General features: G+C 41.6%; 1 protein-coding gene across 2 annotated transcripts in view; it reads right to left on the reverse strand.

Annotated features, from left to right (window-relative positions):
- Positions 1–8,401: 8,401 nt before the first annotated feature.
- enpp4 (ectonucleotide pyrophosphatase/phosphodiesterase 4) overlaps positions 8,402–19,247 on the reverse strand; it is a 62,939-nt gene continuing 52,093 nt past the window's right edge. The window contains exon 6 of one of the 2 annotated variants that reach the window (XM_048530661.2): positions 8,402–9,248. Coding sequence is in view for 1 of the 2 variants with exons in the window: in XM_048530662.2 (XP_048386619.1) it covers positions 9,240–9,248 (9 nt within the window). In the remaining variant the exon portion in view is untranslated. The remainder of the gene's footprint in view (positions 9,249–19,247) is intronic. The other variant, XM_048530662.2, reaches the window with a different exon arrangement.

The raw sequence follows: 19,247 nt of genomic DNA on the forward strand, positions 1-19,247 counted from the left end.
AGTGACATTTAAGTGACTGCTGGACACGCACATGGACAGCAGTGAATTGAGGGGAATATAGGTTAGGTTATTTTAATTTTGGATTAGGATTATTCCACAGCACAACATCGTGGGCCAAAGGGCCTGTACTGTGCTGTATGTTTGTATGTTCTATGTAATGATGTCAGAAGTTGAGTGACCCTGGTGGAACGCAAACTGGGTGTCACTGAGCATGTTATTGCCAAACAGCTGCTGCTTGATAGCACTATTGGTGACACCTTCCATCACTTTACTGAGACTGAGAGTAGATTGATGTGGTGTTAACTGACAGATTAGATTTGTCCAACTTTTTGGTATATTGGACAGATCTGGCAAAATTTTAACATTGTCAGTTAGATGCCAGATGGAGGTAATCATTTATCAGAAATTCTATTGAATGAGCCGTATAAATACTGGGACTTTAAGAACAAGAAATTCTGTCAACACTCCTCCTGACTCCCCAAAGCATGTTAATCATCTGCAAATATCCAGAATAAAGTAGTCCACTTGATTGTGACTCCATCTAATAGCTGCAGCATTCACTCCCTTGACCCACTGTGTCCACAGTTTATACAAACTGCAAGACGACTAATACAAATTATTAAGGCTCCTTCTACAGCACCAGACTGTGTGTCAGATCAAGTGACCGTATTTGTTGCTCTGAAGTGCCTCTTGGCCTTCAGCTTCAGGCAATGATGGCTGGCCAGGTGAAAATATTTGGGTCTCTGAAAGTATTTTTTCACAAGGGAAGGGTTAGGATGACTAAAGAGGTGAGTGTGTGTAAAGCTAGAGGCGTACTGCAATATAATCTGCAGATTGCATGCCACCCAAGATTACACCATGAAGGTGAATTGTTATTTCAGACAGTGTGTAAGGCTGGAATATGCATTCAGGTCATAATGAACAGCTCCATCAATCACCAACACTAGATGCCATGGCTTCAATCTACTCTCATCAATAGTGCCAAGCTCCATCTCCTATCAGAGAGCAAGGATATTCAGATATGCCTGACACCACTACTCATTTTCTAAGTGCTATTAACTATCATACTGTAAAAGGTAGGGAAAAGTGTCAGTGAGTCTGTTGCAATGCGTTTTCATAATGTACCTGTCACAGTGGAATAGCTGGAAGCACATGGAGTCTTCAAAATGCTGAAATGAGACTTGCAAGCATGGTAAATATGTGATGAGTTGGATTAAATGAACGATTGCTAGAGATTGTTGATTGGTGAGCAATTGTTAAAGTGTAACTGGAGAAATGTGTGAGCTTGATAATTTCTGGAGGAAATACGATTTGAAGAAGCATTTTCTCACCTTGCCCACTTAGGTGAAGTCATTGAACTTCTTCAGCACTATATCCAGATCCTTCAGGCCAGATTCTTGACATTGATTCTCTTTATTCCTTCACTGTGCCTGGAAGACCACCTGAGGGAAGTTGAGCTCTATCTTTCTTTCACCACCATCATGAAGACTATAATAACAACAAAGCCTGTATTCATAAAGTGACTTCAATTAACTAAATATTCCAAGGCATTTCACAGGAGTATTACAAAGTATGACATTGAGTTTTATAAGGTGGGAGTAGGTCCAGACTTTTTAAATCAAATTCTACCATCTGAAATGATTGAATTTGAACATATGTCCCAAGAACACTAGCTGGGATTGTGGAGTACCAGTCAGTGACATTAACACTGTGACATCACCTCCCCCGTCTCATTGTCCTGTGGTCTAACTTTGTCAGTCACTGTCTTGATTTGTTAAATGTCTAACTACCCATAGCTCTACGAGCTGGAGAATTGCTGAAATCCAGAATCTTTTCAATAAAGAAATTTCTTGTCATCTCAGTTCTAAATGGCTGACCCATAGTTCTTGTCTTCCCAGCAAGGAAAAACATTCTTGTAGCATCTGTTCAATGACGATTTTTAAGATTTGTCTTTTTTTCTGTTTCATTGAGATCATCTCTTATTCTTTAAATTCCTTGGAATATAATATTGGTCCATCAGGTTCTGGAGCAGTGCAAAGGGAAGCGAGTCCCGGAGCAGCACAACCTACCCTCATGTAGCTGAATGCCAGTGCAGAACGGACTGGAGGCTTGGAGCAGAGAAGGACATTTGTTAGATTGGGGCCTGGCGGGAGCAATCAGGTCATGTGCTGAGCAGCTGCTATTTGAAATTCTTTACCAGACTGAGATGTCAATCCTTTAACTATGTTATAACTCTCTTATTTCTACATTTTCTTTGGATACTATAAGTAATGCTTTTATTCTTCTTTTGTATCCAAGATTTGTATCTAGGTACTTGTATCTACAATAGCACCATAAAAGGCATTCATTGTAAAAACTTTTCACTGCACTCCTGTACTGAAGTACTGGAATACATGTGACAATAAACAAATTCTATTCTCTTCTATTTCTCACGACTCACAAGAACATCAACCCGACCCACGACCCCGCAGTGACCCAACCACGATCCAGAAATGGAATTGGCTCTGACAGCTACTTGACCCACTGGAATTCTGACTGACCTGAGACTAACATCAGAATGACCCTGAGGACCCCAACTGATCTAGGCCTGATCCCCAATCCCCCAGCTACCCGACCCATGAAGGCCTGGCCCAACTAGGCCTGACTCACTTAGCTGCAAGCAAAAACGTTTTGCTCCACAAGTACCCAGAACTGCCCAGGATTGGAAACTCCACTGCCGCAAACCGTCCCCAAGGAGACCAGACCAGCCCAGGCATGAACTCCAATCTCACAGCGTTCTGCCCCAAGGAAGGCCCAGCCTGACTGGAACATTACTCACCTACTTGTAGGAGCAGCAGTCTTGCAGCACTGACTCCCCGGATCATCAGGATAGAGGAAACCCACAGGAAATGGGGAAAACGTGCTGGCCTAAAGGTGAGGTTGAAACAATGCGGTTTCAAGGCTCCCCTCCCCAGCATACTTGTAGGAAATGTCCAAAGTATCAAAAACAAAATGGATGAACTTAGATCTAGACTTACATATCAGAGTGAACTGAGAGACTGTTGGTGTGCTCTGCTTCTTGGAGACTTGGCTCACCACTGCCATTCTGACTGTCCCACATGGGCTGCACAGCATCCTTGGGCAAGGCAAAGGGCAGTGAAGTATGCTTCTTGATCAACACTTCCTGGTGCTCAGATGTAGTGACCCTGGAAGGCCACTGCTCCACGGATCTAAAATATCTTACAGTAAAATGCTGTCCCTACTACCTACCATGATAGTTCACCTTTGCAATCCTGACAGCTGCCTACATACCACCCCATGCATGTGTGACAATTGCCCTAGATGAGAATTGAACTGCCACAAACACTTGACAGACAAAATTCCTAAGGTCCTATTCAGTGAAGCGACTTCAACCAAGCCACCCTCAAGCAGGTGATGCCAAAATACCATCAACATATCTCCTGCCCCAACAGAGAACCCAACATTCTGGACCACTGCTATACAATCATCAAAGATGCCACCTGCTCAATTCTCCGTCCACACTTTGGAAAATCTGACCACAGCGCTGTGTTCCTCCTCCCAGCTTACAAGCTGAAGCTGAAACAGGAGAACCTTCACAAAACGAAGTACAGTGCTGATCTGAGGCAGTAGAAGAATGTCTCTGGGACTTCTTGGACTCGGTGGACTGAACCATGTTCAAGTGTTCAGCGAAAAACCTGGACGAATATACCACCACCATCACAGACTTCATGAGCAAATGTGTGGAGGACTGTGTAACAAATAAATCAATCTGAGCATTCCCTAAACGTAAACCTTGGATGAACCAGGAAATCCACTCCCTGCTGAAGACTGACGTGCAGCATTCAAGTCGGATGACCTGGACCAATATAGAAAATCCAAATATGGCCTCCGCAAAGCCATCAGGGAGGCCAAGAAGCAGTCCTAGACCACGTTGGAGGCCCAGACCTACCAGACAGACTCCCACCATCTATGGCAAAGCCTAAACGACATTACAGGATACAAACTGAAACAGTGTAAGATAGCAGACAATTAGGCCTACTCCACAATAACACTCAATACTGGAGCCCCTCCAAGGATGTGTCCTCAGCCCCAAATAGTACTCCCTGTACACCTATGACTATGTTGTCAAATTCCAAACAAACACCATCCACAAGTTCACTGATGACACCACGGTAGTGGGATGGATATCTAACAACGATGAGTCAAAATACAAAAGGGAGATACAGGGATTGATGACATGGTGCAATGAGAACAATTTGTCTCTCAACTTCAGTGAAACTAAAGAACTGATCATTGACTTCAGCAAGAAGGGAGGAGAACACACTCTCATCTACACCAACGGAACTGAACTTGAGAGAGTGAACAGCATCAAGTTCTTTGGAGTGACGATAACCAACAACCTGTCCTGGTCTTCCCAAGTGGACACAACAGTCAGGAAGGCACAACAACACCTCTTCTTCCTCAGGCAGTCAGGATTTTTGTCATGTCCATAACGTCCCTCACCAACTTCTGCAGATGCACCATTGAAAGCATACTGTCCAGATGCATAATGGTCTGGTATGGCAAAATGCTCTCTCCAGGACCGTAAGAAATTACAGAAGACTGTGTGCACAGCCCAAGCCAACGTGACAGCCAACGTTTCATTCCCATTAACATTCTTGTTACATGGCTCACTGCCACGGAACGAATCATCAAAGATCCATCGCACCCTGGCAATGATCTCGTACAACCTCTTCTGTCAGGCAGAAGATACAGAAGCCTGAACACATGCATAAGTAGGTTCAGGAACAGATTCCTTCCAGCTATCATCAGACTGTTAAATGGACTCTAGCTTCAAATAATACAACTTGCAATGTAACTTGTATACCTCTAAATCTTTCTGATCTGTACGTCCCTTGCTTGCTGTGATCTGCCTGTACCGCTCGTAAACAAAACTTTTTAGTGTATTTCGGTACACGTGACAATAAAATTAATCGATCAATCAATCTCCTCAGAAAATAATTTCCTTGTCCCTGGAATCAGTATGATTGCACACCCTCCAATGTTAACATATCCTCTTATAAGGTGACCAAAGCTGTAAATGTACTCCAGGTTTGGATACATCAAGACCCTATACAGTTGGAAAAAGACTCTGTCATTTTTTATTCTAATTGTTTTGTAATTAAGGTTAGCACATCAGTTCCTCCACTAATTGTTTGTAGTCAGAAGCCCAGCTCCCTCTAAATATCAATGTTTGTAAGTCCCAATATATATTCCCCTCTCCCAATATATGAGACATTGTTTCATAATGCCCTCTAACAAGTCCTGCATTTTCTGCAATTCTGCACTCAGATCCCCCCACCCCCCAACAACAAGGATAGAGTCCCCCGGTCCTCACAGACCAACCCACCAACCTCCAAATCCAACACATCATTCTCTGCCACTTTCGCTTTCCTCTGCAATCAGACCCCACCACCAAAATCATCTTCTGCTCCCCAGCCCGATTGGCTTTCTGTAGGGATGGCTCATTCCATGACTCCCTAATCTTCTCCACACTCCCGACTAACCTCACCACACCCAACACCTTTCCCTGCACTCACAGGAAGTGCTACACCTGCCCCTACACTTCTCCTCTCACTTCGGGTGAAGGCCCTAAACAATCATACCAAATCCAACAGGGATTCACCTGTATGTCTACTAAACTGGTATACTGCATCCATTGCTCCCAATGTGGTTTCCTCTACATATGAGAGACCAAGTGCAGACTCAATGACTGATTTGCAGAACACATATGGTCTGTATGCTCCATCAACATCACCTTCTCATTGGCAACCAGTCCAACTCCTCCTCCCACTCCCTTGGCAACATGTCCCTCCTGGGTTTCCTCCAATGTCACAATGACGCCACAAAAAAACTGTAGGCACAACATTTTATATTCCACCTCAGCAGCTTACAGCCCTGTGGCCTCAATATAGAATTCAGTAGCTTCAAAGTCTCCCCATCCCCGGCTTCTTCCCATGTCCAGCCCTCTCTCTCATCCCTGCCTCCTTGATCTGACAACAAACTGTCCATCTTCCTTCTCAACTATTCACCCCAACATTCCCACTGACCAACCTCCACAACCCAATAACTGTATCCACCTATCACCATCTCACCTATCTTCCCCAGCTCACCCATCCTCTCTATCTATTTCTGAGCTCTCTTCCCCCTCCTGATTCCTGATGAAGGGCCCTAACCCGAAACATCAACTTTCTTTCTCCTCTGATGCTGTCTGATCTGCTGTGTTCCTCCAGTTTCATACTGTATCAAGTATAAACTTTTTATTGTCATTTCAAATTTGTCAACCTTGTGTTCAAACCCTTCAATAGCCTCACCCCTCCCTACGTCTGAGTATTCCTTTAGCCCTATGCCATCCAGAATCTCAGTATTCCTTCAATTCTACCCTTTTCTTCAACTACCATTTTGTTCAACCCACCATTGGCGGCTGTGTCTTAAACACTATGCCCTAGGAAATTCCTTCTTAAATCTCTTCACCTCTCTCCATTTCTTAAGTTACTCCTTAACCCTTTTTGTCTGACCAAACATATCACTGTCTGTCTTAATTAGACACAAAATACTGTGGATGTTGGAAATCTGAAATTCTTTTCAAGAAGACTCATACCAGACTCAAAACAGTAACTCCGCTTCTCCCTCCTCATATACAGCCAAACCTATTGATTTTCTCCATTGATTGTCTCAATATCTTATTCTTTGGCTCAATGTCAATGTCAAACAGGTGTTTACACACCTGTTAAGAACCTTGGGGTTCTTTAGCCACATCATGAGGTGACAGCCATGCTAAAACACAGGAGGAAAAAAAGGTCAGGAACATGTTTTTGGCTGTAAGATCACTTTTAAGGTGGTGCAGATGGCATAAGATGACTTAGCAGACACCTAGTCTAGTGAAACAAAGGGTTAAACAAGGTAGCTAAGTTGTTGCAAGAGGACAACGATGAGCTGCTAAAACAAGCCCAGAGATGGTGGCATCAACACTGTAGGTACTGTTTGGGGTCCTGAGCCTGCCTGCTCCAGGCCACTGCATATTTCTCTTTCTCTCCTTTCTCATCATTTTCTTTCTTTTCTGACATTGTGGGGATGCCAAAGTGGTGCTTGTCAGGTTGCCAGCTGCAATGGTGGTGGTGCCCAGGACCTTTCGCTATGGTAGGCCCAGAGTGTGGATTCAGGAATTTGACAGATCTTCAGCTGCAGTGGTGGCTATACCTGGTGTGAGGACTGCTGGCTGTGGTAGACCTGAACACTGGGGACTCCTTGAGGTCCAGCACGCCTTGCAGCAGTCCTGGAGCTGTGTTTGAAGACCCCTTATATGGAAGATGAACTCTATTTATGTAATTTCATTTTATTCTTTTTGTAACTCAAAATGGCATAGATTACGGTGACAAAACACTTTTCAATGTATCTTTCTAGATATATGTGATAATAAATAAATAAATCAGGAGATTACAGGACACAGTCAAACATTCCTCGGATACGAATGAAGAATAAAAGGATAAGATTAACATGTTATCCAATTGCTGTTTACATTGTGAGTTTAATAAATGGCTTTGAAATTCAGCATGCCAGGAATAATTGAGTTCTGATTGATAGACTTTATGGGCATTATTTTCAGTGGTATGTTTATATATAAAAGATCCCCAAGGTGGACAGTTTGTCATTTTAAAATTAAATATGCTTTCCTCTGTGCTTAATGCAAGACACCATCTTGATAAAAGGAGTTGAAGTGTTTGCTAGCAATTATCATCCAGAGGTTCAATAAGGAGCTAATAGCCAATTAGCTAACACTTATTAAAGGGACTGTTTGCCATTTTAGAGTCTCACATGACCTGACTTGCTCTTCTAATGGTATGATTCATTTTCATGTAAACAAGCCATTGTTAGCTATTTCAAGTGCTACTAAAGGGGATGCATAGTCTTTCAGGTTTAGTGGAGCTGTGAAGAAGACCTCCAGAACACACTGAAGGGCATCTAGGACACTTTGATAATGAGTTTACCAGCATTCTAGTAACATCTCATTTGCAAACTTTCTGGATATTTCATTTCCTAAGATTGAGTGCTGTGCACATTGATTTTTAAGTGTTTGAAGGAGAAAGGGTTCTTGTCTGGAATCTTCCTTAGTGTGGGAAAAGGAGAGGTATTTAAGGACAGGTACAACCAGCTACTGAAGGAGACAGAGCTACAGATGGGCAAAGTGGATTGCTTCCTCTCTGCAGGTACAGTACGGAACATGTCTCCTCTTCTGGACATCCTCCATTAGGATTGCAGTGCTGTGTCAAAGAACACGTCCTTCCTTTGACCTTGAAACTTCATGCAGTGTGCCACTATGTTACATACAGTGAATTCCGCATCTTTAGAGGAAGAGGGTGCAAGGATCTTGGATACATTGTTCTACAAAAATAATGTCTAACCTATTTAATTGTGAACCTGTAGGTGTCTGGTTTAGCACCCCCAGGATAGCTTGGACAATATTAGGCCCAAAGTGTTGTGTTTAATCCAGACTTTCAAACAAGTGCATCTTATCAGCATAGCAGCCATTCAGTTTTCACCATTTCATGAAAACAATCTTCTATATGTCTTCTTCTGATAGAGATTGAGAGAATTTTGTGACTTGCTGGTTGTTGACATGGAAGAAATCATTCAAAATGAACTCATATGTTTTTCATATCTTAATCAAGATGTGGGATGTGCCATTTTGTCTCTGGTTACTGCCAGATCTCACATCACAGGCATATCTGTTGCAATCTATTATGCAAAAGGTTATTTCAAAGGCAGTATTCTATTATTAATTTATTTGACAGCAAAGCAAGTAGTAGACCAGGAAAAAAAAATTGTGTAAATACCAAAAATGTAATAGGAGCATCTACTTAATTTTTATTCAGAGTGAAACAAATGTAACTGTCAAGAGAGTGGAATAAAGGTCATTAGAGCTATATAAAGAAAAATGAAGAGTCAATAATGCCAATCAGAAAGAGGATAAACAGTAAAAATCTGGGTGAGGAACAACCAGAGTGATGCAATTTTTGAGACACCTTACATGCTCGTTCCCTTTTTCGTATTGTATCCATATTAATTATCAGGAGCCATGCAAGTCCCAAGAGAGCGTGGAGGTCTGGAAGTAGGCTTGGGAATGAACTGTGTTTTTCTCTTGGGTTGGAGCATGCTTTTGACATAGTTAGACTCAAGTAGGTTGTTTTATCTGTGTTTCATCACATCACCTATGATAAATGAAAGACAAACATCAGTCAACGTAATTAGTTTACTTGTTTTAAAACCCACTCATGCATGAATTATATGCAGAGCAACAATTACTCTATTCTGATTCTGTATTTGCTAAGAGATGTGATACTTCGTCCCATCCCACTCCAACTCAATGATTCCGAGATAGAGAGTTTTACGTGATGACATTTGTTACTGAAGTATTATCTAAGGATCGGTTCACAGTCCACAAGCTTTTAAACAATGATATCCAGGAACACACTGTTTGTTTTATCATACTGTACCTTATTTATTACTTTTCAATTTATCCTAAGTTTTTAAAATTATTTTTCTACACGCAATCTTGCTAGAAATCACTAAAACTTTTGACAAAATTTTAAATGATTACTGCCACAACCTTATGCAAACCTTGACATGCGGAAAGCAAAAGCAGCACCTGCTCAGCCTCTGACAATGGGCTAAATGACCTCCTGTGCTTAACAATTCTGTGATGCTGTTTTCAAATTCCATTCCTGCTAAATTCCCAACTGTAACACTATTTTTCACCAACCCGTATGTCAACATTAAAAATTTACTTTTATTACACTTTTTAGATTTACATACAAATTTCAACACTTTTTCCACTTTCAATACCTTTATTCAGGAAAAATCTTACAATTGATTGGCCGCCGCATGAGGTAGCTACAAAAAGGGAGTATAAAAACAAGTAGAGAAGAGATACCGTAACAACCATTTAATATCTTTACAACTCTGTTCGAAAAAAGAGGTTGGTCAAGAGCAATGTGGAGTCCTTGAAAACTGACTATGCTGATATTGTCAATGAAAAAGTAAGGAAATTCTCGATCTGCAAGTTATTTTGAACCAGTATTTACAGCACAAGAAGTATGCCAGACAAACCAAGGAAATTATTATTGAATCTGGTATGAGAATATACCTGAATTAAAACAGGTAAAATGATAACACAGAAATTCACAGCACTGAAGAATGACAAATCCACAAGGACGAGAAGGTCACCATCTCAAGGTTTTAATGGAAATAAATGAGAATATTATAGATGCCTGATTATGATCTCAAAAATCTAACTTTTCTGAGGTAGGGTGACTCGATCTGAAATGTTATTTCTGAGTTTTTTCTCCACAGATGCTGCCAGGTCTGCTGAGCTTTTCCACCAATTTCTGTTTTTGTTTCTCAGACTATAACATCTCTTTCTTTACATCAAGATTCTCTTAATAGCAGCATAATTTCAGTCATTTTTAAACATTTATATCGAAATTAAATAAATTTTACAGTTGTAACAATGTGTAGTTCCGAACTGTTTGAAACCTAGTTTTCTTTTCTCAGAAAAGCCCATTATTCATTTTATTGCTCAAATATTGAAATGTTCTGTCCTCTTTTTCTGAACTGGAGTAGCATACTGTCAGTCTTTGGCCTAGTAGTACTTTACTTCAAGATCTGCATGACAAATTTGCAGTTTATATTTCTCTTTCAACTACTCTATGAGCCCATCTTCCACTGTTTTTTTCCAGCTTTCTGTTTTGCCTTTGCTCCGTGGATTCTTACTTTTTGTATTTCCTTTTCCTTTTTTAAAAGCTCTAAAATATCTTGCAATTTTTTACTGGCCTCCAGTAAATCCTTGTCTGACTGTGATACTGACTGTGGCTGTGTTAAGCTGCTTGGTTATGTTCTGCTCAGTATTCAGGTGTTCTAGGTCGGTGACTTTATTCTTTTATTATACCTTTGCGTCTTGGAGTGCTATAAGTTTATGAAAAACTTCTTCAACTGCTTGAATTTTCTGAATTAAGTCTCTTTCCTTTCCTGTCCTTTGATATTGGCCTTGGGAACTCCAATATCTGATGGTAATCTGCTCATTTGCCTTCACCTATTATTTTTCATGCAGCAATGAATTTACCCAAACTATACGTTCTGTGGCTTTGGCAGTCACTCACTCTTCTTCCATTTCTTGAACTCCTCTTTCAACCTTTCTTTTCAGTTTTATCGGTACATTACAAGGATTTGAATCACTGGTTTCTTCTTGGCATCAATGAAAATCTTAGGTATCTTATTGCCAAAGTGTCCAATCGTCTCATCAAATACTCCAGATATATTTAGAACAAATTTTTATTGTTTTTGATTGGAGGGCATTTTTAGTACTTCTAATCTTCAGTGATGTCTCACGCATCTCATGATTTTGAAATACATTTCAACCATGTTTTTTCAACAATTCAGGAAAGACATTCAGATACACTCTTGGTGGAATGATGTTACTATATGCTCCAGTTTGATGTTACAGGTTCAGGTTTATAGTTGTGGACTTATTTCTCACCAACTTCTTGATCTGAATGGTTGTGTGCAATTCTTTTATCTGGGAAGTGTAATTATCTGTACTTTTGTGCAATTGTAAGGTTCTTATCTTGGTGTGACAAATTATTGTTTGCTTCTACTGTGATGTTTCAGCTTTTCTTTTTCATTTATTTTGTTGCTTTGCCTCTGTTAACTTCTATGCAATCCATTTTCATTGTTTAGTATATTTTTTCCTCAATGACTGGTCTTCCCACCAACTCTGAAATTTGACGCATATATAAGAGATTTCCTTCTGTATGTGAATTCTTAGTTAATCACAACTCTAGCACACCGTTCTCTCTGTTAGGTGTGCATTCTATAATAGTTGTTTCATGCATCAACACTGTTTCCTTTCCCTGACCATAACTGAAGAATAGCCATTGGAGTAGTATTATCTTCACCTGTTGACTTGCGGCTTCATGCACTCTGGCAGTATCATTGGCAGTATCGGTATGAGCTTGTGTTTTCCTGAGTACTTGGTCAGTATAAGAGGGGATAGGTCAGTCCAGGGAAGACGGACAGGTCAAGGAGGTGGGATGAGATTAGTAGGTAGGAGATGGAGGTGCGGCTTGGGGTGGGAGGAAGGGATGGGTGAGAGGCACTATCCCCTCCCTACCTCCCCACCTATACTCTCCTCTCCACCTATCTTCTTTTCTCTCCATCTTTGGTCCGCCTCCCCCTCTCTCCCTATTTATTCCAGAACCCTCACCCCATCCCCCTCTCTGATGAAGGGTCTAGGCCCGAAACGTCAGCTTTTGTGCTCCTGAAATGCTGCTTGGCCTGCTGTGTTCATCCAGCCTCACATTTTATTATCATGGATTCTCCAGCATCTGCAGTTCCCATTATCACTGATACAATATTGGAACACAAAAGTTTTGAGTAAAAGTTTGTCCAAACTACCTTTTCCCTATTGGAATGGCGAGACCATATTCAAATCAAGAACGCAATTTCGTAAACGCTTTGCTTTCGGCCCTCTCAGCGCGACATCAGTACCATTCCACGTGCGTACCAACCGGCGTTCGGGCTCGGTGTAGTCTGGTTGGCGTTCCCCTGGCCGCCCAGTCTCGAGGGCGGAGTTCTAATCCGCACCCGCTGACCAATCGGAATGCGGCTGCGGACCTTATTCTCCGAGATGGTAACGTCACAATGGTCTAGGAGCGTGAGGAGCGGGCGGCGGGAGCTCGAGCAGGTGAGACGGGGACGCTCACGCTCTTGTAGCAGCCTTTGCGTTATCTCAAGGCATTTGATAGTTGAGTGAACCGTCATCCTACCTACCTCCCATTAATACAACGTTTCGCAATGGATCGTAAACCACTCTGTCTCTCTTATAATAACGGCGTTGCACAGGGTCAAAAGGCAGAATACAATCTTGTAAATACCTTTACTGTCGTTATTATCTAGCCACCTGGGCTAGAGGACATATCCCGTTTCAGAACCTGCGGTGGCGGTCCGTTGCCGGGAGTAATTCGAAACCCATGTGGAATTAAATGTCAAAGACTCAAACAGAATCACAAGATGATACAGTGAAGAAGGAGGTCATTTAAACCATCTTGTTGTTATCAGCGCTTTAAATAGCCGCTCCGCTCTCCTGCTTATTTAACACAATCCCATGAATCTTTCCAGTTCAAGTAATAATCTGGTATGCTTTTTCAAAGTTGTCATGAATCCACTTCCAAGATAACAAGGTGTAGAGCTGGATGAACACAGCAGGCCAAGCGGTATCAGAGGAGCAGGAAGGCTGACGTTTTAGGTCTAGACCCTTCTTCCCACACCTCCTTATCTCAGATTCTCCAGCATCTGCAGTTCCTGCTTTCTGTGAATCCACTTCCACCAGCTTTTTGGGTATCCCAGATCACAATTTACTAGGTGATTTGTTTTTTCTCTCTGTTTGCTTAAATGTGTGTCTGCCTGTCACTGACTTCTTGTCACTAAAATAGAGTATTGAGGCAAAACTGTCAAAATCCTTCATGACTTAGAGATCTCTTAAACCTCCCTGCAACCTGTCCCTAAAGGAGACTAGTCTCGCCATCATCGGCTACCTTAGCATTGCTGTGAAAATGTGATGTCCAGCGTTGCCCGTACTACTCGGCTGCCGTGATGTTGTAGTGGTAATGTTACTGATTGATAATTCAAGGGCCAAGGCTAATGCTGTGGCATGTGAGTTCAAATCCTTTAATAGCAGAAGGTGGCATTTTAATTAAATTGATAAATTTGGAATATAATGCTAGTGGTTCCTTGCAACCCTTGTCATTTGTAATAAAATCCTATCTATTTCACAGCTGTCTTTAAGAAAGCTGCCACCACTTGTACTGATATCATCATTTGACTCCTGACCCAAAAAATGTGGTTAGTTCTTAACTGCCCTCTGAAATTGCCTAGCAAGCAGGGGCACTTGGGAATGGGCGGCAAAATGCTATCACTCCTGATGAGTTGTAGAGTTATAAAGCCAAGGCTCCAACATTGCCATTTTAACACTTCTTGGCATGTACTGACATATTCAAAGGATAAATGAGTTTTTATTCCATTTTATTGTCCTCTTTACAGTTATACCATTTTGTTTATTTTGCCTCTCCTCATTTTTTCTAAAATGAGTTATTACACACATGTTAAATTCCATTTGCCATGTAAATGCTTGTTTCACCAGACTGTATGTCCTCCTGAAATCAGTTAATGTATGTTTCACTTGCTAATGCATCTGATTCCTGTATCATTGTTAGAAATGTTGACATTTTGCCTTGTAACCTGACAACCAGGCTATTCCAGTATAAAAAAAAATACTGGCATTAATATTGACCTCTGAGACAGCACTGTATACATTCCTCAAGTCAGAAAGACTACCTCTAATTCTTGTGTCTTAACTACTGTCCTTTTTAATCCTTCAATTTTGCTGAATTTACTTTTTGGCACTTTGAACGAAGATGAGGAACAGCACAGGTTTAATCACACACTTAATAATTATTAAGTACTAATTATTGTGGGAGATTTCAATTACGCTAAACCTCTGTCAGACATGGAAAAGATGGCAAGAAAGGTTTTTTCTAAAGAAATCTTGAGCTCGGACCTGTTTCCTATCAGAGATAATAGGAACAGTAGATGCTGGAGAATTTGAGATAACAAAGAGCTGGATGAACACAGTAGGCCAAGCTGTATCTTAGCAGAAAAGCTAGACCCTTCATCAGAAATGGGGGAGAGGGGAGGCAGATCGAAGATGGATAGAGGAGAAGATAGGTGGAGAGGAGACAGACAAGTTAAAGAGGCAGGGATGGAGCCAGTAGAGGTGAGTATTGGGGGAAGGTTGGGAGGGGATAGGTCAGTCCAGGGAGAACGGACAGGTCAAGGGGATGGGATGAGGTTGGTAGGAAGGAAATGGGGGTGTGGCTTGAGGTGGGAGGAGGAGACTGGTGAGAGGAAGAACAGGTTAGGGAGGCGGGGAGGAGCTAGGCTGATTTTTGCGATGAAGTACTGGGAGGAGAGATTTTGAAGCTTGTGAAATCCACATTGATACCATTGGGCTGCTGAGTTCCCAAGCGGAATATGAGTTGCTATTCCTGCAACCTCCAGGTGATGTTGTTGTGGCACTGCAGGAGGCCAGAATGGACATCCCATCTAAGGAATGGGAGGAGGAGTTGAAATGGTTTGCGACTGGGAGGTGCAGTTGTTTAGTACAGACCGAGAGTAGGTCCTCCTCACCTCTACTGGCTCCATCCCTGCCTCTTTAACTTGTTTGTCTCCTCTCCACCTATCTTCTCCTCTATCCATCTTCTATCTGCCTCCCTCTCTCCCAATTTATTTCAGAACCTTCTCCCCCTCCCCCACTTCTTAGTCTAAATGTCGTCATGAAGGAGGCAAACCTTTACTTAGTTCTGGGTACTGATGCATAGCAGGTAGTTCTCTTAAACGAATGACATAATTTTAAGTCATGTGATGATCATATGGTTCAGTGTAAGTTTAAAAAGTAACATTTTAAGAGGTGAGAGGAAATCTGCATGGATGTGTGGAGGAAATATTTCAAAATTACAATGAGAAATATTTAAACTGGAGCTGAACCAACTACAAATTAAGTATATGACAGCAAGGAAAAGATGATGAAATGGACACTTGGTTACCATTGATGAATACAGAGCAGAGCTAGCTTGAAACTGAAAAGGTAAAAATTACACATTAGACGAAATAAAAGTAGGGGCATATTTACAGAATAGAGGGTATCTGCTGTATGAATGTTCATAAAGCTAGCTGTAAGTCAGCATAAAAACGAAGGAGAGAAACAAAAGTTTTTAGTATGCCTGTATTAGTAGCAATTGAGTAACATTAGGCCACCAAGAAGCAAAAAGAGGCAAGTTTGTAGTGGAAATTGAAGGAATGGCAATGGTATGAAATAATGTCTCCTTTTTCAAAGAGGTCATTAAAAATTGATATGGAAATTGCAGAACTACTTAAGGTGTGTATGGATAGTTAGGAAGATTTGTTATTCAAAAAAGATAGAGTATTTGGATGATAAATTAAATTCTATGAATAACTAATAGGAAAACATTGGAAGCTATGATCACAATTTTCCAGACTTCTGGAGGGTGGAATTTGATGTTCCCTGCAACATGTTTGGTGGTGATGGAGCATTTAACCAGACTTGAGGATGCTCGATAAGTCCTCCATTAGCCTTCACATTGCATTTAATGGCCTCATTCTGGCACTGATGAATGGGAAGAATGTAATTGCAGATTTAATGCATCAGGTGGCCTGTTTGTGCTCCAACACTTTATTAGACTGCCAAGATTTTAATTGGTCTGGATGAACTGACACCCAATGCAAATCAACAAATCAATCATACATTTGAATGGAGAATCACTGGAAATATACCAGTAGTTGTCTGACATAGTCATAGCATCATACAACACAGAAATAGACCCTTTGGTCTAACTTGTCCATGCTGATCAGGTATCTCAAACGTAGCTCGTCCAATTTCCCTGAGCATGGTCTATATCCCTCTAAACCTTTCCTATTCATGTAACTGTCCAAATGTCTTTTAAATGCTGTAATTGTACTTGCCTCTACCATTTCCTTTGGCAGTTCATTCCATATACACACTACTCTCTGTATGACAAAGTTGTCCCTTAGGTTCCCTTTACGTTCTTTTGGGAATCATCAGAGTCAGGGTTGGTCCCAGATAACTGGAAAATATTTAAAAAGAGAGTAAGGCAGAAGACTGAAAATTACAGGCTGAGTAGCCTAACCTCAGTCAGAGAACATAGAACATGGGTAAGATTTTAGAGTCCTTTGTGGAGGATGAGATTTCTGAATACTTAGAAGTGCATGGTAAAATAGGGCGAAGTCAGCATGGCTTCAGCAAGGGGAGGTCGTGCCTAACAAATCTGTTAGAATTCTTTGAGGAAGTAATGAGCAGGTTAGACCAAGGATAACCAACAGATGTTATCTACCTGGACTTCAAGAAGGCCTTTGACAAGGTGCCGCACAGGAGGCTGCTGAATAAGATAAGGCCTCATGTTAGAGGCAAGATGCTAGCATGGATAGAAGATTGGCTGTCTTGCAGAAAGCAGAGAGTGGGGATAAAAGGATCTTTCTCAGGATGGCAGCTAGTGACAAGTGCTGTTTCACAAGGGGCAGTGTTGGGACCACAACTGTTCACTTTATGCGTTAATGATCTAGATGAAGGAACCAAGAGCATTCTGGCTACATTTGCAGACAAAGATAAATAGAGGGACAGGTAGTATTGAGGAGAGGGGGATGCTGTAGAAGGATTTGGACAAGTTAGGAGAGTGGGCAAAGAAGTGGCAGATGGAGTACAACTTGGGAAAGTGTGAGGTCATGCACTTTGGTAAGAAGAATAGAGGTATGGAATATTTTCTAAATGGGGAAAAAATTCAGAAATCTGAAGTGCAAAGGGACTTGGGAGTTCTAGTCTGGGATTCTCTCAAGGTAAACTTGCAGTAGTCAGTAGTAAGGAAGGCAAATATAATGTTGGCATTTATTTCAAGAGGAATAGAATATAAAAGCAAGAATCTACTTCTGATGCTGTATAAGGCTCTGGGTCAGGCTGCATTTGGATTATTGTGCACAGTTTTGGGCCCTGTAATGGATTCATAGGAGGTCCCAGAAATGGAAAGCTTAACATATGAGGAATATTTGAGGACACTGCGTCTATACTCAATGGAGTTTAGAAGGATTGGTGGGGGGGGGATCTAATTGAAACTTCCAGAATACAGAGTGGATGTTGGGAAGATCCTTCCACTGGTAAGAGAGACTAGGAACCGAGGGACAGCCTTGGAGTAAAGAGAATATCTTTTAGAACAGAGATAAAGAGAAACTTCTTCAGTCAGAGTGGCGAATCTATGGCATTCACTGCAACAGAAGGCTGTGAAGATCAGGTCATGGAGTATGTTTAAGACAGAGACAGGTTCTTAATTGTCAAGTTGATCAAGGGTTACAAGAAAAAAGCGGAAGAATGAGGTTGAGAAACTTAACTTAACAGCCATGATTGAATGGCAGAACAAACTCAATGGGCTGAATGGCCTAATTCTGCTCCTATGTCTTATGATCTTATATCTTTCTCCTCCTCACTTTAAATGTATGCCATCTGGTTTTAACTCCCTTGGCCAAAGATCCTGATTATTCACTTCACCTATGCCCCTCATGACTTTATAAGCATCTACAAGGTCACCCCTCAGCCTCTGCTGCTCCAGGGTAAAAGGTCCCAGCCTACCCAGCCTCTTTCTATAACTCAATCCCTCCAGTCACAGTAATATCTTTGTAAATTTTTTCTGCACCCTTTCTAGTTTAACAGCATCCTTCCGATTGCAAGGTGACCCAAATTGTACACAGTATTCATCAATGTCTTCTACAGCTGCAGCAATGACATTCCAACTCCTATAGAACATAGAACAGCACAGTACAGGCCCTTCAGCCCTCGATGTTGTGCCGACCTGTCATACCGATCTCAAGCCCATCTAACCTACACTTTTCTGTGTACATCCATATGCTTATCCAATGATGACTTAAATGTACTAAAGTTGGCGAATCTACTACCGTTGCAGGCAAAGCGTTCCATTCCCTTACTACTCTGAGTAAAGAAACTACCTCTGACATCTGTCCTATATCTTTCACCCCTCAGTTTAAAGCTATGCCCCCTCGTGCTCGCTGTCACCATCCTAGGAAAAAGGCTCTCCCTATCCACCCTATCTAACTCTGATTATTTTATATGTTTCAATTAAGTTACCTCTCAACCACCTTCTCTCTAATGAAAACAGCCTCAAGCCCCTCAGCCTTTCCTCGTAAGACCCTCCCTCCAGACCAGGCAACATCCTAGTAAATCTCCTCTGCACCCTTTCCAAAGCTTCCATATCCTTCTTATAATGCGGTGACCAGAACTGTACGCAATACTCCAAGTGCAGCCGCACCAGAGGTTTGTACAGCTTCTCCATAACCTCTTGGTTCTGGAACTTGATCCCTCTATTAATAAAAGCTAAAACACTGTATGCCTTGTTAACAGCCCTGTCAACCTGGGTGGCAACTTGCAAGGAACTGTGTACATGGACACCGAGATCTCTCTGCTCATCTACACTACTAAGAATCTTACCATTAGCCCAGTACTTGCCTTCTGGTTACTCCTACCAAAGTGCATCACCTCACACTGGTTTGCATTAAAC

The sequence above is a fragment of the Stegostoma tigrinum genome, chromosome 4 (genome assembly GCF_030684315.1).
Source record: "Stegostoma tigrinum isolate sSteTig4 chromosome 4, sSteTig4.hap1, whole genome shotgun sequence".
Taxonomy (NCBI): Eukaryota; Metazoa; Chordata; class Chondrichthyes; order Orectolobiformes; family Stegostomatidae; genus Stegostoma; species Stegostoma tigrinum.